This window comes from Capra hircus, chromosome 10, assembly GCF_001704415.2.
Source record: "Capra hircus breed San Clemente chromosome 10, ASM170441v1, whole genome shotgun sequence".
NCBI classification, from domain to species: Eukaryota; Metazoa; Chordata; class Mammalia; order Artiodactyla; family Bovidae; genus Capra; species Capra hircus.
Window position 1 is genome coordinate 70,728,050 of NC_030817.1, and position 24,661 is coordinate 70,752,710.

The window sequence follows — 24,661 nt, forward strand, 5'->3', positions numbered from 1 at the left end:
ATTTCCTAATGCATTAGCAATCTCTCAGAAAATGCTATCATTTCTGTACTAATCTGCAGCCAAAGGAGAGGAAACATCTTTAAACAGTGATTTATTTCTTTTGGTTAAACATTGCTATATATTCATGGTAAATAACAGATTTATTGATATGGAGAAAATGTGTCAGTGGGTTAAAATTTTCCATATTACTAGAAGATGGAAGTTAAGGTCAGCTAAATAAGCTAAGCTCAACAGAAATATCCATTAAAAATTCGAATGAATATAAATTGCTACTATATAAAACTTATGCCATCAATATCATCATCTATAAAAATGACTATCACTTTTGCATCACACTCCTTCTAGATGCTGTATCAGGAATGCTTTTTTTTTTCCATAAAGAACAGTCTTCTTTTTTATAAAGGGCAATTGCTAAAGTCTGAATAAGTTATACCTCAGATATCTTAAGTTGCTAACAGAATTGACTCAAGTCTGGAGACATTTAAAAACCACCTTGCTCTAGAAATTAAAAAAAGAATAAAAAACATGCTTTGCTAAGAGGAGGAGAGACATCCATTCTATATGTTAACTATCCTATCAGATTATGTAGACACTGCCTAGACTATTAAAACCTGCTAGAAACTGATAGGTAATTGTTCAACGGCTGACTGTGGTGGTACACAGCAGACAGAAGCTGTGAGAGAAGCCCTCCTTACATGGAGCACTTGCTGCTACTGCAACAGTTAATGCCCACAGTACCCAGTCATCTTTAATGCAAACACACATTTTCTGCCTTGCTTCTATGTTTTCTATTATAATGCAACATGAAAACAGTGTACATTTCATTCCATCCCTATGAGGTTTGCATAAGCAGTTCCAAGTCAGACTAAATATTGTATTGCTCTTATTACGGTGGATAAATATTTTAAAGTTTAGGAATTAAATATTTTATTTTTTCAGTATGCTCTCTGCAACTATTATGAACTTTTTACAGCTTCTTCATTCATGGGAAGTCTTCAGGGTTTTCTTTTTTAAATGTAAGACTATTATTTGTTTCCCCACACAGAAGCAGATAAGAGTTAACAAATAAGTTCAATAAATCACTTCATCCTTAGTGTTAATAAGAACAGTATGCTTCTCCATATAAAGAAAGACTTCTAGAAGGCATGTATCTTTTAATATAATAAAAGTTTGCTAACAACAAAAATGAGTCAAGTAAATGTTACATCTTTAGGTATACAATTTCTCTCCTCATTTTTGTAACAGCATGGGTTGTCTTGCCATACATCTCTGTACTTGACACAGGTATTTCTCACATTAAATTAAGACAACACATCTAAAGAAGAGCATGTCCTGAGCTGTTTGGTTGAAATTTCCCACAAAATAAGAGATCAAGAAGCTGTTTACTCATTTATTTTAAAAGAAACAGACTAATTAAGTTAACTGATTTATTAATACATGAAGCTCTTGGTCCAATTATTAAAAGTACAAAGAGACCAGGGAACAATTTAAATGTCTTCTGCACCTCAAAATCTTTTTTTTTTTTTAAAAGGTTAATTATAATTCTAAGCAGAGCCACTCTACACAGGCCCCTTAGGTTTTATGTAGGTTTAAATAAAATAACAACAATAACATTACCTCATTGGCTAGCTGCAGGAGCACTGGGGCAGCTCCATTTTCCCGCACTCCATTCAGATACCTAGATAAGACAAAGCCAAATGGTAAGGCAGTGACAAGAAAAGGCCAGCATGGACTTGTCAGCATCCCCTGTGTGTACATGTTTTTCCTGGGCAAATGCCACACTCAGCTCTAGTTCAAGGATGCTGTCACAGGAAAACACTGAAGGGAAAGAATAACAAAAACAACTTACCTCAAAACCACCGGCAACTAACTAAGCGAAGGTGGGGGCAGGAGGTCTGAGCATACCCATCTTCCTTGTTCTTTCCTCCTAACGTGTAAGGTGAACACAGAGGTGATTTTGAAAAGAACTAACCCTATTACCCTGGCATTATCTATACCATAACCACTTCATGGGAAGGAAATAAGTTTACTCGTGAAAAAAGTATCCATGCAAGCATATCATCTTTTGATTTACTTTTAATTCACAGGGTTGGTTGGCACCTGATTAGGGAAAAAGAATGGAAGAGACTTTTCATCAGTGGGTCACCAACCCTTTAACAGGCAACACAAGCCATCATCTTATCTGCTCTAGATTTCTGTCATTACCTCTAGCTCTCCTCGTCCCCTAACGCTATAAAAATAAACAAACAAAAAAGTCCCCAAATTCATCCCAGACGTGGATGCCAGAGTGATTTTTTTAGGACAAAAATCTGAAGGCACCGTTCTCCTTCTTAAAATATTTCAAAAGCCCCACACAAAATCTCAAAATTAAATTATAATCACTGAAAAATTCTTGTACGGTTCTTTATAATCCGGTGCGTACCTACTCTCTTCAGCCAGCCTCATCTCTAGTCACTGTTTGTCACTCTGACCTTTCACCTGGATAACTCATAATCCACCTTGCACATCACCTTTCTCATCCACCACAACCAGGACTGTTAAGTGTCCCTCAACGTGCAATCGAGGAGCACCCTGTTCATCTATCCATCACTTAGCCCAGAACACTGTATCTGCTGAGTTACTCGTCCACCTCAGACACATCCCAATTGTAAGGCTGAAAGCTTCATGAAGGTAGAAAACTTCCATTTTATTCAGTTTATTATGTGTAGCACACTTCTTGGCTTATAATAGGTAATTAGACTGTAATATATATTTTTTCTTTAATAAATGAGTAATTAAATAATTAAAAACATTTTAGACAAGAAAATAGAATTAAGTATGAACATTTTCTCTACAGTGTACTGTTTGATTGAATAAATTAATGACATTTGTTCGATAGTAAAAATCAAAGTCAACAGATGAGGTCTTCTTTGTAAATGCCAGGAGAAAATACTAAATTATACTTTTTCACGTGTATGTTTATAAAGATGTATAATTTCCAATAAACAAAGTAGAATAAAATCAAATTATTTAAGGTGGGTAAAAGTCTCAGGATCATTATAACTTCAAAGTAATTCTAATAAATCCATTTTTATCTGTTGGCTCTTCCTTTAAAACAATCGTTTAGGAATCTCACTGGGAAATAAGTACTTTCATTTCAAGATCAAAGGAAAAACAAAACAAAAAATAAAAACAAACAAGGCAAGTGTGGTTGAGAGAAAGCTCCTTGGGAAATAGGTCAGCTGAGATCTTCACAATCAACTTACAGAATCTCCATTGCACTGATAGGCCTGCTCAAGAAACAACCAATCAGTTCCATCAAACTGGAGCAACTAACCAGATGCTTAACTAATCCATTAAGCATTTTGATTCTGGGTCAGGGTATTTAAGCCTATAATAGGATATCTTTACAACTCTCCACTTAACATTCACTTATCCCATAAACATTTTGAGAGCTGACTAGTTGTCAGACCTTATTCCAGGTTCTGAAGAAGCAGCAGGGAGCAAAACTTTAGCTCCTACCATCACAGAGATTATACTGCAATGGAAAGACAGAGAAACAAATGTATAGAATAATGACATATACTACAATATAAGTTGGGTTTCCCTGGTGGCTCAGATGGTAAAGAATCTGCCTGTGATGCAGGAGACACAGATCGATTCCTGGGTTGGGGAGATTACCCTGGAGAAGGGAATGGCAACCCACTCCAGTATTCTTGCCTGGAGAATCCCATGGACAGAAGAACCTGGTGGGCTACAGTCCATGGGGTTGCCAGGAGTTGGACATGACTGAGTGACTAACACTTTCACAATATAAATTAGATGGGCTGCTCAGGAAGTCCCTCTCTAAGGAAGTGACACTGAAGTAGAAACAGACAAAAAGGAAAGCAGCAAGCCATCAGAGGAAGGATATTCCCAACAAGAGAACAGTAGGTGCAAATGTCAGGAATGGGCCTGGGCTATCTGAGAACCAGGAAAGGCTCTAGTGCCACCAGAGCAGAACCTCTTCTCAGAGGTTGATCTGGAAAGAATGAAAGAGGATAGCTAGATCTCAGGTCACTGCCTGTGCCAGAAAACTGTCATCTTGAATCCAAATTATATGGCTTTAAATAAACGGTGCATCAATCACTATCCTGGTAATAACCAATAGGATACTTCCATTAAGTTTAAAGAAACAGGAGCTGGTCAAACAACAAGAGATGACACAGACTAAATGTCATCCTTCAGTTTGCCACAGGAGGATTAACAAATGTATAACTTGTAGGTGAAACCATCCTTTAAAGACCTTCACAGAAGGTCCATTTTATGGCATTTTTTTAGTGTGAAAGAGCGGTTAGCATCTAAGATTAAAAACAATATGTACTGATTTTAAACATAAGGCAAAGTTATCTAATCTTTAACATTTTTATAATAACTATTATGGGAAAACTTCAAAAACTACCAAAAATCTTCACTAAGCTTACATCTGAACACCACCTTTGTTGATTCTATATCGAAAAATCTCTGGAACCCATCTCCATGTCTGCAGCTATTTTCCCAGGGAACAAAATAGCTGAGGACAGGTACTTGTGGTTCTTATACTTGGTTCCTAGCACAGCAGACGGGACACATTGAGTGCAAAGAAAACGGAGCTAATTAAACAAAAAGTGGTTCAAATTTTCAGAAATTATTTGATGTCAATATCATATTTGAACTAACCTTTTTTTCCCATGTGAACACCTGAATAAAATCTAATTGGTCTGATTCTTCAAAGCTAATAAAGGTAGCCCCTTGGACAGTATGTGTTGAGAGAAGGGAGGAGATGAGAGACAATGTTTCTAAACTTTGCTACTGATGAGGAAACATGCAAATCTGACCAAGTTGTGAGTGTGTGTGTGTGCTTATACCCACATGTGCATATAAGCCCGTGTGCACCGATCTAGAGAAATCTAAATAAATTTTACCAAGTATACTTCCTGTTTAGAACTAAAATACCATCATTACAGTGGGAAAGAATAGAAAGCTGTTTTCAATATGAACACTCAAGCTCTGTCTATATATGCCCAACATGAAGAATTGAGGATATTTCCTCAGTAATTCAAAGGGAAAATATTTTCTACTGGTGTCTGGGTAATTTCAAATTTCAGTTGACCACAATGGAATCACACTGTGGACTATATGGTCTTAAATACAGACTTCAAATTCTGAATTGAGATCATCGCAATACTAGCAAGAATACAGAGACACAGGAATTCTCTGATACTGCTAGTAGAAATAAAACCATTACAACCTTTCTAGGCTGTAATTACATTATTTCTAGTTTGTATTATATTACAATAAAATCTTATGTGTTCATTATTTGCACCAGTAATTCCATCTACAGAAATATTGAGAAACTAATCCAAAATGCAAAGACTTAAGCACCACAATATTTATCGAAGCATTATTTATATCAGAAAAGTGGAAACATATATGTGTGACAGAAGAATATTTCAATGAACTTTGATACCTTCATACGATGATGTATCAAAATGTTTACAAAAAGCTTTCTTCAAAACAATACCATGTTATACGCATTTTTCCAAGTATAGTTCAGAATTCACCACTGCATATATATGGTATGACCTCATCTATGTAAAAGTGGATTGACAGAAGCCTGAGAAGAAAAATACCAGTGGATATCTATGGACGCCACAATTTCAGGCAATTCATTCATTTCTTTTTTATACCATTACACATGCGCTTAATTTTCACAATAGGCAAGTATTACTTTTACAAAAAAAAAAATAAGTTGTTAAGATTGTCAAACTGCTTAAGCATGTTTTGATATAATTTTGCCTTTATGCTAATCAGCTAGAAAACAAAAATCTTTCGGGGCCAATTTACCACACAGAATACAGAAACATTCAACCTGCACATTTAGAAGAGGCCTATGAGATCAAATCATCTGAAAAGTAACAACAAAGCCTGTCTCCAAGCACAAGGTGTGGGGCAAAAAGTAAGGAAGTACGGTAATAAAGTAAGAAACGAGTCAGACTGCTTTCCTGTTAGTCTGTCCATTACAGCCTAACTTCAAGTTTTTGTTTCAAACATTGTGACTCCACAAAATTGAGACTCTTATATCTAACTAAATTTAAAGAAACACAAATATGTTTCTTCATTTTCATTATTACCCACTCAACTGTTCCTTGAGTAACCATACTTAAAGGAAACATTTTTGTTTCTGGCCTGAACTATCCAGATAACCCAATAAAGTATGTTCATACTTTAGAAATCAAATATACTCTTTAATGAACCTAACTTTTTTTTAAAGTAGTATTTAGAGATCTTAGGAATCATCTAATTAAAACAGACTTTATACAATGAAAAAAAAAAAGATTATTAGAGGGCAGCCCCATGGCCTGTTAGCAGATCTCCAAATTTCCAGAAAATGCTCTGTTCTCCTTTGTTGATGTTAACAGGGCCTTAAAGTCTGGATATAGAACCATACTTTTATATGAAAGCCTAAGACTATAAGTTTTATATAAGAACATACTTTTTGACACATGAACCACTTTTCAGTCTTTCTGTGGAGGGTCTGTTTGCCAAAGCAGTTGCTGGTTTCATGGCATTTTATGGGCAGTTCTCAATTTTATATGTATGATTTAGGTGATGACTTTAATTTAGATGTTAATTTCACTGAGGAGATTATGACTTTTGAATAAGTCAATTCAAACTTTATAAACACTTCTTGGAGAGTAATTCTCCGAGACATAAAAGTGTCTATGTGTGTGTTGGGGGGTGGGGGGTGGGGGGTGGCCTGCAGGTATGGTGTGTATGCATGTATATTTCTTTAACAGACATTTCCACTCAAAACAGAACATATCTTTACCACATTTGGCATAGTGAATACTTTCTTCAAAACCTAACTTGAATAACTTTTCAATAAATATTTCTCAATTCTTTAAAAATATGACTTTACAGAAACACAATTCTAATATTTTATCTGTATATTCACTTAATTCATAGAATTTTCATGCATAAAAATCATTCATCTAAAGTCAGTGGTATCATTCTCACCATAGAAAGATTGCTCTGTCACTCTTAAGTATAATAATTTTAGACTACATTTCAAACAGTTTTCCTTTCCAGTATGTCCCTAAAATACTTCAGAAAGCAACCAACAATTTTTAATTTAAACCATTATTATTTACCATTATAAGTTATTCACTCATATTACAAAGATAAATTTTTTAATTTTTTTTTTTAAAAAGGAGCTATTTTAAAGACTTTGTTTCAGAACAAGAAAGGTTGGGAACTAAAATAAATTAGGCTGAAATTAAAAGATTTCCTTTTAAAATATAAACCCCTCTTAAAATCTGACAGTTGTACATTTTTATATTCTCCATTTCTCCTCACTTGATATATATCTTTTTTTTGCATTTCTAAAATGGCTAACCAATACCTACCATGCAAAATACAACTGTACCAAAATTCAATCTTACTTTCTAATATATTTTTCAACTTGCTGATTTACATGAGAAATAAAAATTGGCTTGAGAATGTTCACATATACACATAGATATACGTATGCATGAACACATGCATCTATCAAAGATATGCACTTACAATTGATTTCAAGCATCCAATGGGGATACATAGTAAAGATTTCACACACATGTAAATTAAGATAGTCTCACTATATTCTTTAAATCTACACAACATCGTATTTGAGAAATTTTAAAAATATACTTTAAGTCTTAAATAACAGACTTAAAATGTCTTGGAATGTTACATAGAATATCAATTTATTAATCTAATTTATTCATAATTATTATTACAGTTAATAGGTATTATGATACCCTCTAGTGGGGCAGGCAGGTCATACCTCTGGTAATAACTTTCAATCGCTTCTGAAGTATGATGTTTGGCATGTGTTCTCTTAATATGTTTCTGAAACAAAATAAAAAAGATCTTTATGTTGTGTCACAGATCAGGTTCAAGAACAAAAATGACATATTTCTTGATCCCCACATCTAACAAAAAGGGCAAACCGAATAATAGTTTGGGGATTTGGGCGGCAGCGGATATTTTTTCCCTTCTCTTCTATGAACCTATGCATTTTAATCTCTATTGCATGGCTGGGATGTCTCCAGTCTGTACCGCAAGGTACAGTATATATGTAAAAGCCAACAGGGTCATAGTAATTGAATCTAAATAAGTTTGCTTAGGGTTGTAGAGGGCAGAGAAAAACTTGTTCCCTCTTTCAACCTTTGTATTAATTTTCCCTCAATTCAATTCCATCTAAGTCCTCTGCAGTCTAGTTTTACAATCCAATTGCCATTTTTAACCAGGAAGAACATTGCTTAAAAACAACTTATTTGAAAACTACAAAAAGTAATTCCATAGAGACTTGCCACTTGACTGACACCTGTCATCTCATGATAAATGACTCCATTTTCTGCCTCTCTTGCCTTCTGCCACTCCAGCAATGGTCATTTATCATCATCTCTGTCAGCAATGGAAAGCGGCACTGACAGTGCAAGTCAGCAAACATTTAGCACATGGAACCACGCAACACGGGGAAATTATTATTGTCAGAATAATAATGGTTTAGCATAATTTATTACAGGTCCACCAAATAAGCAAAGGCTAGATGTTATTAGACAGATGGATGGGTAGGCTTGGCAGGCCTCCACTGAGACGCAGGCGGTGCTTGATGTGGAAAGGAGAACATCCTCCAACCCAATCAGAGAGCTGGCAGTTCAATTACAAAGAAATAAAGGGACATTCATCATTCAATTAGGCACCTGTCAACCCTCACAAAGGAGAAAACTTCTAACCTGGTACTCCTGGGAGAAGATGCTCAGCAGAGTGGCCTGCGATTGACTGGAACAAATAAAAGAAGGACAAAGTTAATTACTGGAGTGCACGGCAAAGAAACAAAAGAGAAAGGAGCTTCAAAGGTAGGCCTGCTGCCCTGTAATCTAACAGAACATGAAAACAAGTGTGGAAAAGTTGTTCCAGATGAACACCTCAAACAAAGGCTTCCTGCTGCTAGGTCAAGGAGAGGGAGAAAGGGAAAGGGGGAAATACAGACCGTCTCAAAGCAAACCATCATATGATCTGGATTTTCTTAAACTTCAGAATGACTGTAAATCATGTCTGTAGCGTGCAGGTATGTTGAAAAGGGACCCAAGGTGGCAAGGTTTGCTCCCACTGATAAATGATAAGAGTTAAATCCCATAAACAGTAGAAAACATGCAATGCATTCACTGGCAACATTCTGAAATTTATTTTGTTAGAAGGCAGGTGTCCTCTTCTGCAGCTCTCTCAGATTCAACGGGGGGGGGGGAAAACGTTGCGCTTCGCTAGAGGTAGTGCAGAGACCACTGGAACATTCCCACCGACACGGGCCTGCTTTGAATAGGGCAGGAAGCAGGGTCCTTGAGGACATCACTCCCTAAGACTGCCATGAGCCTTATTCATCTAAGACTCCACACAATCTCAAACACCTGGCAGTGAAGCAACCTGGAAAACATTCTCCCCAAGTGGGGATTTTCCTCTCACAATTGTTAACATTTAGAAATGGAACAGATTTTTTTTTTCCCTTGTCTAAAAAGCAATCAATAGCCCACTGCTATTCTTTCTGATTGCCTTCTGTAGATAGAGTTGCCTTATCATATGTTGAAAATGATTAGTTATTTCTGATATATTTTCCTACTAGAAGGTATCCAAACAAATTACAGTGCTAATAATTCAACTTTCATAGTATACCAAAGCATGGTGAATAATGAAAATTTTTCTATTCATGAATGAAACTGCTTAAGCTCATCACAAGGTAGTTTAGAGAGTATGAAATAAACACAATGACACCATATTTCTTTACTCACTGTCAGTACTGTCATCTCTTGCATATCATTATAGATTGGGTTTCTAACCTCTTTCCACTCTTATTGGCTTACAAAAGAATATGTTCTTTTTTTGTTTAAAGATGCCAAAAATGTTTATCAAGGAAAATCAATAATTACTAAAGGACTGTTTTGATAACTCCAAAAGTACTGAGAAATGATTGAATAAAATTAAAAATTCATTATAGTCCAGTTTTTTTTCAATGTCTCTTTAAAAATGGAAGCCACCTTTGAAAGAGCCAGTTTTCTGTATAAAATCTTCCTAGTGTGCTTGGCTTGCCTGAGCATCACATGCAAATCACAGACCCTAGTAGGGTTGTTGAAAACCATCTATCTCATGAAAAAAAAACAAAGGCAAAATTAAGCCCAAATCTTTATAAATGACCGAATAAGTCACTATGTTAGGTATTTGTGTACAATAAATAGACCGCTCATTGCACAGCAAAATATATTTATCTTAACCAATTAATGGAGGGCAAAATGTCAGTGTCTCTGTGTCAAACAATATGATGGAAATAAATGTGTATGTGACAGGCAAGTCAGGGACCAATGACTAACAAGGAAGAAACTAAACTGAATAAAACAAAAATGTAATTATAGATGCTCAGAAAGGAAAGACTAACAGACAGCTGGAGGAATAAGCCCAGGAATAAACAATTCAAAGTGAGAAGTTCATCAAGAGTTGAAAGCACCATCAAAACTGAGGGCAAGATAATGTCTTCAACCAGGAAACCATCTTCAAACAGCTTGTAATTCAATTCATCTAAAGTCTTGGACATAGCCTATGAAGCAACGCATTTTCTCGGTGGCCAAGAGGGTTAGTTACAGTATAAATTAAACATTCCCTCCGTTCATTTCACAAAGAATATGGTTTCTAGCTAAGAAGAAAGAGAGAGGATGGTTCTGCAAACTGAAAGGCTTATCTTGAATATCACAGTCAGTTCCATCAGCAGTGTTCATTGAGCATCCACAGTGTCCTGAGGTCATGTGTATGGGAAAACATGCCTCCAAAATAAAACATTTAAAGCAAACAGGAACTGACTTAGAGGAAACTTTTCACATATACATGCAAAAAAAGTAAAAATTAAAATATTATCAAGCACTCAAAATATTATCAAAAATTAAAATATTATCAAGCAAATATTCCCAAAAAATATATTTTTTAGGAATTAAGTAAAGTAAATCATACCCTCGGAGAAGGCAATGGCACCCTACTCCAGTACTCTTGCCTGGAAAATTCCATGGACAGAGGAGCCTGGTAGGCTGCAGTCCATGGGGCTGCTAAGGGTCGGACACAACTGAGCGACTTCGCTTTCACTTTTCACTTTCACACACTGGAGAAGGAAATGGCAACCCACTCCAGTGTTCTTGCCTGGAGAATCCCAGGGACGGGGGAACCTGGTGGGCTGCCGTTTATGGGGTCGCACAGAGTCGGACACGACTGAAGCAACTTGGCAGCAAATCATACCCTGACTCTTCATATATTTCAAGACTGTACTGGCTTTGGAACATATACATGCCACTTAGGATATAAGTGTTTTCAATATACATATTAAAAAATACAATCACTTAATTTGCATACATGCCCAAAATGGATTATGAAGTCTCTTCAAAGATAATTTTGTCTGTTTTCTCCCCATACTATGCTCCCAGATTAAGCTCCTCACCCTGCAGGTGTCTGAAAAAAGAAGAGCACTGAATGGACTCCTACACAGGCTCTCTGTAAAACCTTGTCTGAAGTGTGTGACAAACGGCTTATGGAGCAGCGTAAGTCATATTGCAGCAGTGGGGAAACAAGAGGACAAAGTCAACACACTGAGGACGATGCAACAGAAGAGGGAAAGACCTCGGGTCCTTGAGGACGCTGCTGAGCTGCTCACGACCACAGAGTGAAGTGACTGCCTTCCACACTTCTTTTGAGTAATAACACGTCTTGTTTTGAAGGAAGGAAGGAAAGAGGGGAGGGAGGGAGGCAGAAGGGAGGTGGAAGGAAAGGAGGAGGAAAGAAGGAAGGGAGGAAAGAGAGGGGAGGGGAGGTAGGGAGGGAAGGTTTTCATTTCCTATGTGCCCAGGAAGCAGGAGACACGATGGAAGAAGGGCATGGCGACAGGATGCTCCATCAGGACGGCACCTGCACAGACGCAACACTCAGGAAGGGCTGTCCACTTTTACACTCTGCAGTCCTCTTCCTAACTGGCAGCTACTGTACTGGGCTTCCTTAAAATTGTTCCTCTGTCACTGTGTCACTAAACTGAGGTGCCTAGAGATCGTAAATTGCTGTGTGTGAGTGACTTTTCCTCACAGAATTTAAACACTGACGGGATACTCTTTACCCTCATTTTATACTGCATTTAAGACTTCAAATGCCAGGTACTTAACAGGCAATAAACCAGGGCCCCATATTGTATTTAACTCCAGACCCATCCAGCTAAGATGCTCAGTAACCTGAAGGACATACAAGAAAATGACATCAGGGGGTTGAATGAAAGTGTTGAGAATCCCAGGGAGACTTAAAGCAAGCAGAACCTTAAGGAACACGATACTACACATTATAAATTCTTCCTTTTCTCAAGTGCCTAACCTTCAAAAAAGACCATACAGAAAGAAATGTTTTTATTTAACTTTCAAGCTCCTTTTGCTCTAGAACCTAGGATATGTCAGTGTCTCTAATAGGCTTGAAATCCTCTAAACAAGATCAATGTTATTTCTGGAACTCAGGAAGCAGTAAGTCAAACTAAGGATGATAAAGTAAGATATTCCAACAAAGCCTTTGGTTTGCAGGCCTCACAAGGTACAATACAACCTTTCTAAGCCAGTGAAAGAATACAACTAAACCACTGGCTCTGTGTGGTCAATGACTTAGTACTAGTCAAGGATGCTTTTCCATAAAAGCAATGCCCTACCCTCTGTCATGGGCTTCCCTGGAGGCTCAGTGGTAAAGAATCCTCCTGCCAGTGCAGGAGACGCAGGTTTGATCCCTGAGTTGGGAAGATCCCCTAGAGAAGGAAATGGCAACCCCCTCCAGCAGTCTTGCCTGAGAAATCCCATGGACAGAGGAGCTTGGTGGGCTATAGTCCATGGGGTCTCAAAAAAAGAGTCAGACATGACTTAGTGACTAAACAACAACATACTTACGTTTTATGTTAGCTACCTCAGTTGTGTCCAACTCTTCGTGAACCCATGGACTGTGGCCCACCAGGCTCCTCTGTCCATGGAATTCTTTAGGCAAGAATACTGGAGTGGGTTGCCATTCCCTTCTCCAGGGGATCTTCCTGACCCAGGAATTGAACCTGGGTCTCCTGCACTGCAGGCAGCTCTTTACCATCTGAGCCACTAGGGAAGCCCACTTATATTTTATATATATGAAAAAAGTGGTTACTGTTCCAGGCACTTAACTAATTTTGCTAGTAGGTTAATGTAAAGCCATATGCAAAACAGGTCCATCTATAGCAAGAGCTAAGAGTTATAGCAACAGCTAGTTTGTGCTACACACTACACTCTGCCTTTTATTATACCCTCAAAGCAAGCCTCTAAAGTAGGTACCATTATTGTTCTTATTTTAAAGATGGGAAATGGAGGAAGAGAAGTTAATGGAAGTAAACAATTAAAGACCTAGGTAAGTGGGAGAACTGGAAATCAAAATCCAGTTCCGATTCCAGAACTCAAGCCCTTAATCCCCATGCTAATCTGCCGTTCTAGTGTGTGCTAACACCTATTGCTTAAGGTTAAGCATTTATGTTACATTACCCTCCAAGCAACCCTTAAAGGTGGGCATTGTTGCTTTGGGACAGAAAATTGAAGCCACAGGAGATAAAGAGTTCTGATCAAATCTCACAGCTTTAGACAATATTCCTTAAAAAAAAAAAAAAACAACTTAAATTGCAGCCTTACTTTAATTAACTACATAAAAAAAAAGTTCCTATAGGAAAGAGTCAATGATTAAAAAATTATTGGGTAATTTTCATTATTCTTCCTGAGGCTAAGGTGTATTTTGTTATTAATAACAATCACACCATTGCCTGAAGTGTCTCTATGTGATTGCAAATATGTCTTTTGCCCAAATGCTATCTACTACATACAAAGCAGCTTTAAATCCTTCCCTGAACAACACACGTTCAAACCCAATCAATCTTCTCTACAGAGGACAACACCCTCCAGACATGTTAACTTCATTATATAATATTTAATGAAGTTTTCTAGTCATAAATAGAACATATTCTGTGTAAAATCCATAGACATCTATCTGTATTTCTGTGTTTTTTATTCTATGTCTGGTGTGTATGTGTGTGTCTATACACAAAAATAAAATTTCAAAAATTGTGTTTTAAACATACTTTTGTAACATACCTTCATTACATAAAATATTAACATTTATCTATTCCATAACACATTAATCTTTTAAAAATCATTCTTATTGGGAATAAGACAAACTACATAACCACTTTGATTACTAAATAGAATACTCCTGGGATCCAAAAAGGCATTCTGTCTGATCGCCACCCTTTCTCTCTCCAGATGAATCTGATCTTTAACACAGTGGGTATTCTTTTGCATATGTCTTCTTTTACTCAATATGTCTACGTGAGTGACTCTTGCTAATTTTAAGTATAGTTAATTCATTTTCATTGCGGTATGGTATATTCTATTGTATAAGTATACTCCACATTTATCTATTCAATTGATGAACCTCTGAACTGTTTCTAGTCTTTTGCAATGAGAATGATGCTGTTGTGAACATTTCTGCATGTTTTCTGGGGCATGTGTGTACACATTTCTGATGGGTATAAACGTGGAGTAGAATTCTGGACCATCTGATATGCAAATCTCTAGCTTTAGTAGATACTGTCAAACAATTTTCAAAGTATTTGTAACAATTTTCAGCCCCTGCCAACACTAAATGAGAGTTCCCAATGCTAAACAGCCTTGTCACACCTTCAAGTTAATGGCTTGTATTTCTATTTTCTTTCAAGTGTTTTCTGGAGGGCAGATATTTTTAATTTTGATGAAGTCCAATGTAGCAATTCTTTATTGTTGTTACCTTTTATGTGTGTTGTGTGTCTTTTCTAAGACATCTTTGCCTATTCACAGTCATGAAGATAATTTTGCATGTTTTCTTTTAGAAGCTTAAGAGTACTAGGTCGATGATCTATCTTGAGTTAATTTAATGAACTGAGATAGGAGTCACATTTTGCTTTTATTATTTTTGTACACATATCCAGTTGGTCACACCGCCATTTACCCATGAACTATCACGTTGCCTACGAGGAAACCAAATATCTAAGGGTCTATTTTGGGACTCTCTAATCTGTTCCACTGATTTATATGTTTATCTTTGTACAGATACCACATTGATCTGATTTACTATTGGCAAAGTCTGTACATTTAAAGTATGTTCTAATATATTTAGGTTTAAGTTTATATCTTACTGAAAGCTAGTTTTCTTAGTCACCATACACTTCTTTTTTTGTATTCTTCTATGCTGAAGCTGAAACTCCAATACTTTAGCCACCTCATGCGAAGAGTTGACTCATTGGAAAAGACCCTGATGCTGGGAGGGATTGGGGGCAGGAGGAGAAGGGGAAGACAGAGGAGGAGATGGCTGGATGGCATCACCAACTCAATGGACACAAGTTTGGGTAAACTCCGGGAGTTGGTGATGGACAGGGAGGCCTGGCAGGCTGCGATTCATGGGATCGCAAAGAGTCGGACACGACTGAGCAACTGGACTGGACTGAAAGTGATTTACTATTTATTTTTCATTATTTTCCCTGTCAACTTGGAAGTTATATATTCTTATACTATTAATAATTATCCTGCATAAACACATGCCCAAGTTAAACTTGGTGATTAACTGCTGCTTGGAAAATACAAAAACTTTACAACACTATCTATACTTCTTCCATTCTGATATATAGGATATAACTGACATTGTTTTAATTCTACATATATCTTAAAATTCACAAGACACTGCTGTTGATTTCTAAAGGTTCTGTTCATTCTGATATACTCACATATGTAGCATTTCATTGCCCTTCCTTCCTTTTCCAGCTGCAATAACCTTCTTCTAATAATTCAATCAACACAGATGTGTTGTGATGTCAAATTCTGGTCTTTCAATGAAAATGTACCCTACGTCTCTATCTAGTTTTAATATTTTTTTTTTAAAAAACTTCACTTATTAGGAGTTTTAACTCTGCCATTTAGTAAACTCCTGCCTACAGTTTGTTGCACTTAAGTACATGACAATTATTTTTTCAAACTTGCTTTTAACACTTTTTCTCTCCTGCCCAAGACTCCAAATGAGTCTGTGTTAGCCTTCCCTACTGTAAGCTCCATCTCTTATTTTCTCTGCATATTTTATATCTTTTCATTATTCTGTATTACTTTATGGGTATTTTCCTCTCATCTATCCTCCAGTTCACTATTTTTCTCTTCAGTAATGTCTACCTTGCTATTAAATACATCCATTGAATTAAATCCATCCAATTTCAATTACTGTGTTTGTAGATACTCTATTTGATTCTTTTTCAAATAAGTTCCCTACAGACTTTCAATCTTCTTTTTTAACATCTTGAATAAGCTACAATTATAAAAATTCTGTTTAGGTAGTTCCAATCGCCAGAGCCCTATTAAGTCTATTTCTATAGCTTTCACTGGCCTCCATTTATGTCGTCATGTCTCCTTACGTGACTTCTCCCATGATGTGCCACACTATGTGAAAAACTGCTTTATGAAAAATATGAATATGCAAATGGTTAACTTTCTCCAGTGGGGATTCTGATTTGATTCTGGGAGCGCTAGGAGTCTAGGATCACCTTCGTCCAATTACATGTATTAAATTTTTAGGCCAATGAGGTAAATTTGAAGGTAAAATACAGTAATGTAGAGCCCTTTTACTTCCAGTGCACATTAACTCCTAGGATACAGTCTTTTAGGGGGGGCCCCCAACACCTAAGAAAGAGAATGAGATGGTTGGATGGCATCACTGATTCAGTAGACATGAGTTTGAGCAAATTCTGTGAGATAGTGAAGGACAGGGAAGCCTGGCATGCTGCAGTCCATTTGGTCACAATGAGTCGGACACAACTGAGCGACTGAACAACTCAACGACTGGGGCATTTGCAAGAGTTCCCACCTCTGGTAGACCCTATACCCAAGGATCTCTAAACCTTGTCTTCCAGCTCTACAAAGCTGTCAGGACTTCGCTAGACAATATCTGCTGAAAAGGTAATTAAGTTAGAATTCAACAATTAAACTGTTAGTCCCCCAACCCCTTACTTTAACAAATTAATGCATTACTAACTAACCAATAAATTAAATAAGAAATCACAATGGAAATAACAACAACAAAACTTAAAATTGAGCAATGACAGTAGTGCATTTCAACAGTTGTGGTAAACATATTGCATTAATTAAATATAAAGGGAAAAAAATAAACTTATTTTATTCTAGGAAGTTCTAGCAAACTGAAGATCTCAGAAAACAAGAGAGGAAAAGAAATAAGAGAATCAGTTCAGAAAGGAAAGAACCAAATCAAAGCCTCCCTATTTGAAGATGAGAAGGCTTAGAAACAACAAGAGAATCTATAAACAAAGATTTTAAATACTAGTAAGACATCTTAGAAAAGTAACTGGATATAAGATTAATATAAAAAGGAAATAAAACTCTTATAAAATAGTAAAATTAAATTAGCAAATGGAATAGAAAAGTGGACCTCATTCACAATAATTAAAAAAACCATAAAATAATGACATATATATTTAACAAAAATGTGTAAAATCTTTGAAAAAAATCATAAAACCTCACTGAAGAGTGCAAAAGAGTTCCTGATGAAGAGATAAGATATTTTCACAAAGAAAATTCCAAGAGTAAAAAGATAGTATTAGTGTTAATTCTCTTTACATCAATCTATGATTTTAATTAAAATCCAACCAAATTCACTAGTTTTCTGGTGGAATGTGATAAATTTATCTTAAAACTCAGGAAGAAGAATCATGTCAGAAATAGTCAATAAATTCTAAAAAGCAAAAATAGTGCTTTCTTACCCTATCAGGTATCAACATGGATTATATTTCAAAAACATTTACCAAAAAAAAAAGCATGCTATAGAATTATACACATATTTGTTACTATTTATATAAAATATAAGAACAGCAAAACATAATTACCTTTTTGCTCATGGACGTTTATGGATATAGCAAAAGAAATACATGAGGCTAAAACACTAAACTCAAGAAAATGGTTACCTCAGGTGAAGGAGAAGAGGAAAGAAATCAAAGTGGCATACTATTTCTTTAAAAAATAAAAACCTTAAAGGCTATAAATTGTTGATACCATCAGAATATTTCATTTCTATAAAAGTAAAAAGCATCTGAAACAAATATAAACAGAGGTAGATTCAGAGTTTATTATACTATTCTCTACTCTATGTATGCTATATTTCATAATAAAATTAAATAAGTAGGAGAATAATGAATTGAAAAGGAGCCAGATAAATTGATCTAAGTTTTTTTTCTGCTCTAAGTCCTGCCCTATTCTAAGCATTCTTATTTAATTAGAGGCTTAAGTATCTATACTTTTTTCCTTTCTAATTTAATCTGGGTTTTAACTTTTTAGAATGAGCCATAACATAAACAAGATAAAGAATAAGAAGACTGGATGAAAGACACTTAATTTTTTTTTCAAGACCAGATATTGGGTCATCTTTCTCTAAAGCAATCCCAATGACTTCAATGCAATATAACAGATACAGTACAGTACAGTGTTAGTAGCTCAGCTGTGTCCGACTCTTTGTGATCCCATGGACTGCAGCCCACCAGGTTCTTCTGTCCATGGAAATCTCTAGGAAAGAATAACAGAGTGGGTTGCCATGCCCTCCTCCAGATGATCTTCTTGACCCAGGGTTTGAACCTGGGTCTCCCACACTACAGACAAATTCTTTACTGTCTGAGCTACCAGGGAAGCCTTGTGCAAAATACTTACTGATTCTTTCTTCCTGTAATGATTTATTCTTTCATTCGTTACTAAGTCAGCTAAAACTACATATTTAGAAATCCTTAAATCTGTAGTAATTTTATTATGATTTCTAGAAAGAGTGAAAGAGAAAGTTAACTATAGATAATCTGATAACAGAACTGCACTCATCTCACATGCTACTAAAGTAATGCTCAAAATTCTCCAAGCCAGGCTTCAACAGTACATGAACCGTGAACTTCCAGATGTTCAAGCTGGATTTAGAAAAGGCAGAGGAGCCAGAGATCAAATTGCCAACATCTGCTGGATCATCAAAAAAGCAAGAGAGTTCCAGAAAAACTTCTATTTCTGCTTTATTGACTATGCCAAAGCCTTTGACTGTGTGGATCACAATAAACTGTGGAAAATTCTGAGAGAGATGGGAATACCAGACCACCTGACCTGCCTCTTGAGAAATCTGTATGCAGGTCAGGAAGCAAGTTAGAACTGGACATGGAACAATAGACTGATTCCAAATAGGAAAAGGAGTACATCAAGACTGTATATTGTCACCCTGCTTATTAACTTATATGCAGAGCACATCATGAGAAATGCTGGGCTGGATGAGGCACAAGCTCGAATCAAGACTGCCAGGAGAAATATCAATAACCTCAGATATGCAGATGACAACACCCTTATGGCAGAAAGTGAAGAAGAACTAAAAAGCCTCTTGATGAAAGTGAAAGAGGAGATTGAAAGAGTTGGCTTAAAGCTCAACATTCAGAAAACTTAGATCATGGAATCTGATCTCATCACTTCATGGCAAATAGATGGGGAAACAGTGGAAACAGTGGCAGACTTTATTGTTTTGGGCTCCAAAATCACTGCAGATGGTGATTGCAGCCATGAAATTAAAAGACGCTTACTCCTTGGAAGGAAAGTTATGACCAACCTAGACAGCATATTCAAAAGCAGAGACATTACTTAGCCAACAAAGGTCCATCTAGTCAAGGCTATGGTTTTTCCAGTGGTCATGTATGGATGTGAGAGTTGGACTGTGAAGAAAGCTGACTGCTGAAGAATTGATGCTTTTGAACTATGGTGTTGGAGAAGACTCTTGAGAGTCTCTTGGACTGCAAGGAGATCCAACCAGTCAATCCTAAAGGAGATCAATCCTGAGTATTCATTGGAAGGACTGATGTTGAAGCTGAAACTCCAATACTTTGGCTACCTGCTGCGAAGAGCTGATTCATTTGAAAAGACTCTGATGCTGGGAAAGATTGAAGGCGGGAGGAGAAGGGGACGACAGAGGATGAGATGATTGGATGGCATCACCGACTCAATGGACATGAGTTTGGGTGAACTCTGGGAGTTGGTGATGGACAGGGAGGCCTGGCGTGCTGCAGTCCATGGGGTCATAAAGAGCTGGACACGACTGAGTGACTGAACTGAACTGAATCTGATAACAGTAGCCTATATGTTAAGATATTTATAATCCTGCCCATGTTGGTTAAAACTCAACTTTCTTCCACCTCTGCATGAAGTATTATCTAATCTATCTTCCATCCTTTCTTCTCCTTGGCTATTCTTCATTTACTTCTGAGCATACTTCTGTCTTCTTAAGCCACAACCTGCCTAAGGTTCAAACTACTGTCCACTGTTTCCATTCACTACTAAATATTTTTGTCTAGGGGGGTCTTTGTTCAATAAATCCTATTCAGCCTCCACCTAATGGCAATCTCACTTCTACCCTCACTTGTTAACTAAAACAAAGATACACAGAGACTTCCTCATCAACAAACACCAAAGACATACTTCTTACCTTAGCTGACCTTATTGCAGTATTTTACACTATTAAATCAAGCTATTTTAATGAAGGAAATCCTTTAAGAGACATAGACCAAGGCCGACCCTCTCATTTTAAAAATGACAAAAGTAAAGGTCATAGAGATGAAGTCACTGCCCAAAGTTACACAAAGGATTATTTTACACCAGGTACCTGTAAATCAAGGAAAAAATACGTTGTGCTACAAGCAGGACTTAGTGGAGGAATACTTAGCTATGTTATCTTAATATATGAGAATATCACATATTTTCAACGCAGTTTTATTATTTCAGTAATCATGATGTTTCTGTAACCAATGTGCATAAATTAAAACAGAAACAAATCAAAAAGCAAAATATACTAGACACAAATTATATCAGCAGTAGACCTCAATCCCCAAGTTCCCACTTTTCACCACCAAAAGATAAAATGAATAAGAGATCAAAATTCTGAATTTTAGTTCTCATTGACAGTTCTTTTTACTATAAATGCAAATGTTATATGATCTTACAATGTGGAAAGTGATTCTTTTTCCAGGTAATGTGCACTTCTCCTGACTTAGGACCATTTGTTAGCCCTTTGGAATACTACTTTTCTCCTACAAATTTCTCATGGACATTTTTACATATTCCACAGTTATTTTTTTAAACAATAGGTAGCATCAAAAGTTGTACTGTTAAGGAAGCATGGTAGGAACTGTCTTTATTCCTGAGGTGCTTAAATTCTAATTAGAAAAAAAATCATTTAATACTTGAAGTCTCAGTTTCACCATCTGTATACAGATTCCATGACTTTAGAGCCCATTTTCACCTTGAAAGTTCTGTGATTCTTATCAGCTCTACAACTCCAAAATTTAGATTTCTTAAATTTCTCTCTGCTTACAGCCCTAAAGCTTTTCAATATAGCTTATCAGAAAACTGTGCCTTAGTCCTTACAATAATGACCTGTCCTCGTGTTGACACTGGACACTTCTGTATGGGCCTAATATAGCAGGTCTATTCTAGGTTAATAGCTAGAGTGATTAAATTGTTTATTAAGACTTCTAGGCATTTAAAGTAATCAGACCACAGTATGGGAACATGGGAGGAGAATAATTAACTCCTTTCATTCACTATTGATTATAAGGTACCACATCTCCCACTAGAGGTTAAATAATCACTTCATGGGTCTAGCACCACAACAGTTTCATTGACAAAATCCCAGTCTCCCCCAAATTACCTTATTTTTTGATTCAGACTGAACACACATACTTAATGAAAGAATCAACAGATCTTCACCTGAAAAGCTGATTTTTAAAAATATGTAAGTATATAAATACATAAATAAATATAAATATTCAATCTCACAATTCTCCAAGTACTGACAGACTTTTTTTTTTTAAGAAGGTCTCTAGTTCCAACTAGGTAATCCCAGACAAGTATGTCATCAGGACCTGTAACAATATCTCTCTGCAGCTACTTCAAATCGAATGCTTTCCCTGGCTCTCAAGATTTTTCATCATGGTGGCCAATGTTGAGGAAAACAGAGCTAATCCTTACTCTTAAAATAAGTTTAGTTTTAGAAAAATATTTGTCAAAGGGGTTAAAAACACAAGCCTTAGATCAAAAATAGCACCCAGTAACACTATTCATTTTCCTCAGTAATACTGAGTGCTGAAAAGATTACAGATTCTGACCAACCTTTAGATAATTTTCTTAAAACAGTTACTTATCAAAACCAGTGAATTAATTTCACTCTCTGAAGTCTGTACTGAAAATTAAAATTTAAGAAGATAATACAGATGGCTAATAAACACATGAAAAGATGTTCAACCTTTATTAGAGCTCATTATTAGGGAAATGCAAATCAAAATTACAAAGAAGTATCACCTCACCCCAATCAGAATGGTCATTATCAAAAAATCTACAAATTCTGGAGAGGGTGGGGAGAAAAGGAAACCCTCTTGCACTGCTGGTGGGAAGGTAAATTGATACAGCCACTGTGGAGAACAGTATAGAGATTCCTTAAAAAACTAGGAATAAAACTACTATATGTCCCAACAATTCCACTACTGGGCATATACCCTGAGGAAACCATAATTGAAAAAGACACATGTACCCCAATGTTCATTGCAGCACTATTTACAAGAGCTAGGACATGGAAGCAGCCTAGATGTCTGTTGACAGATGAATGGATACAGAAGTTGTAGTACATAAACACAATGCTGCTAAGCCGCTTCAGTCGTGTCCGACTCCATGCAACCCCATAGACAGCCTCCCACCAGGCTCCACCGTCCCTGGGATTCTCCAGGCAAGAACACTGGAGTGGGTTGCCATTTCCTTCTCCAAAGCATGCAAGTGAAAAGTGAAAGTGAAGCTGCTCAGTCGTGTCCGACTCTTCACGACCCCATGGACTGCAGCCTACCAGGCTCCTCCATCCATGGGATTTTCCAGGCAAGAGTACTGGAGTGGGGTACCATTGCCTTCTCCCATAAACACAATAACTTGGCCATAAGAAAACATTTGAGTCAGTTCTAATGAGATAGATGAACCTAGAGCCTATTATACAGAGTGAAGAAAGTCAGAAAGAGAAAAACAAATATCATATATTAACGCATGTATGTGGAATCTAGACAGATGGTACTGATGAACCTATACGCAGGGCAGGAATGGAAATGCAGACATGGTGAACAGACTTGTGAACACAGTGGGGGAAGAAGAGGAGGGGACGAACTGGGAAAGTAGCATTGAAACATATACATTATCATGCATAAAATAGAGAGCCAATGAGAATTTGATGTATGACAGGCAGGGAGCTCAAACTGGTGCTACATATGTAGGGAGGTAACATATGTATACCTATGGCTGATTCATGTTGATGTATAGCAGAAACCAACACAATATTGTGAAGTAATTCCTCCATTTAAAACTAAATAAATTTAATTTTTTTAAAAATTTACTAAACATCCTACCATAGTAAAACATTTTAGTTTGCTATGACTGCTGTAAGAAATAACCATGTATTTGAAGAAGGGATCTTTGAGATTTGAAGAAGGGGCCTTTGAGAGGTAATTAGGGTTAGATTAGGTGAGGTGAAGTGAAGTGAAGTGAAGTGAAGTCGTTCAGTCGTGTCCGACTCTTTGCGACCCCGTGGACTATAGTCCACCAGCCTCCTCTGTCCACTGGGATTCTCCAGGAAGAATACTGGAGTGGGTTGCCATTTCCTTCTCCAGGGGATCTTCCCGACCCAGGGATCGAACCCAGGTCTCCCGCATTGCAGGCAGATGCTTTAACCTCTGAGCCACTAGGGAAGCCCTTAGACAAGGTATTGAGTCCTTATGAGGGGGCTGCTGCTGCTGCTGCTGCTGCTGAGTCACTTCAGTCGTTTCCGACTTTTAGTGACCCCATGGTCTGCAGCTCATCAGGCTCCTCCGTCCATGGGATTCTTCAGGCAAGAGTGCTGGAGTGGGGGTGCCATTGCCTTCTCCAATGAGGGGACTAGCGACCCTCATAGAAGAAGAAGAGGAAAAGAGAGATCAGTCTGAAAGCATGCACCAAGGAAAGGTCAAGTGAGGACACGGAGAAGGTGGCTGACCACAAGCCAGAAAGAAAGTCCTCACCAGGACCCGGCCAGGCTGGCACCCTGATCTTGAACTTCCATTCTCCAGAACTATGAGAAAATAAATGTCTGCTGTCTAATCCATTCAGTCTATGGTATTTTGTTATGACAGCCCAAAATAAAGTAGACATTCAAGGTCCTTTCACAATAAGGCTGCACTTTTGAGAGCTAATGATTGATCACTCACTTCTCCAAGAGTCCCTGATAGCTAGCTAATTCTTCAAGTTTTAGGTCTGGGTCAGGCTCTCCTGAGTTCTTTCCTAACTCTGAGTCTCTTCCTTGGGAAATAGATTTTTAAAAACATCCCCACCCCTTTAAAAATGCCCCCACATCAGCTTATTACTTATACTGAGTTTTATGAAACAAGCTAATTTTACTTCATGTTGCCCAACTTCTTCCCCTTTGAATTTCAAATATTTTCTGGGCTAGTTTATACAAA

The 24,661-nt window shown here is 37.0% G+C and overlaps 1 protein-coding gene across 4 annotated transcripts in view; it reads right to left on the reverse strand.

The window, feature by feature from the left end:
• C10H15orf41 (chromosome 10 C15orf41 homolog) overlaps positions 1–24,661 on the reverse strand; it is a 232,961-nt gene that overhangs the window by 167,179 nt on the left and 41,121 nt on the right. For all 4 annotated transcript variants that reach the window (XM_005685467.3, XM_013966954.2, XM_013966957.2 and 1 more), the window contains 3 exons: positions 8,781–8,826; positions 7,826–7,890; positions 1,618–1,678 (listed from right to left, as the gene is read on the reverse strand). In XM_005685467.3, coding sequence (XP_005685524.1) covers positions 1,618–1,678; positions 7,826–7,890; positions 8,781–8,826 — 172 coding nt within the window. The remainder of the gene's footprint in view (positions 1–1,617; positions 1,679–7,825; positions 7,891–8,780; positions 8,827–24,661) is intronic.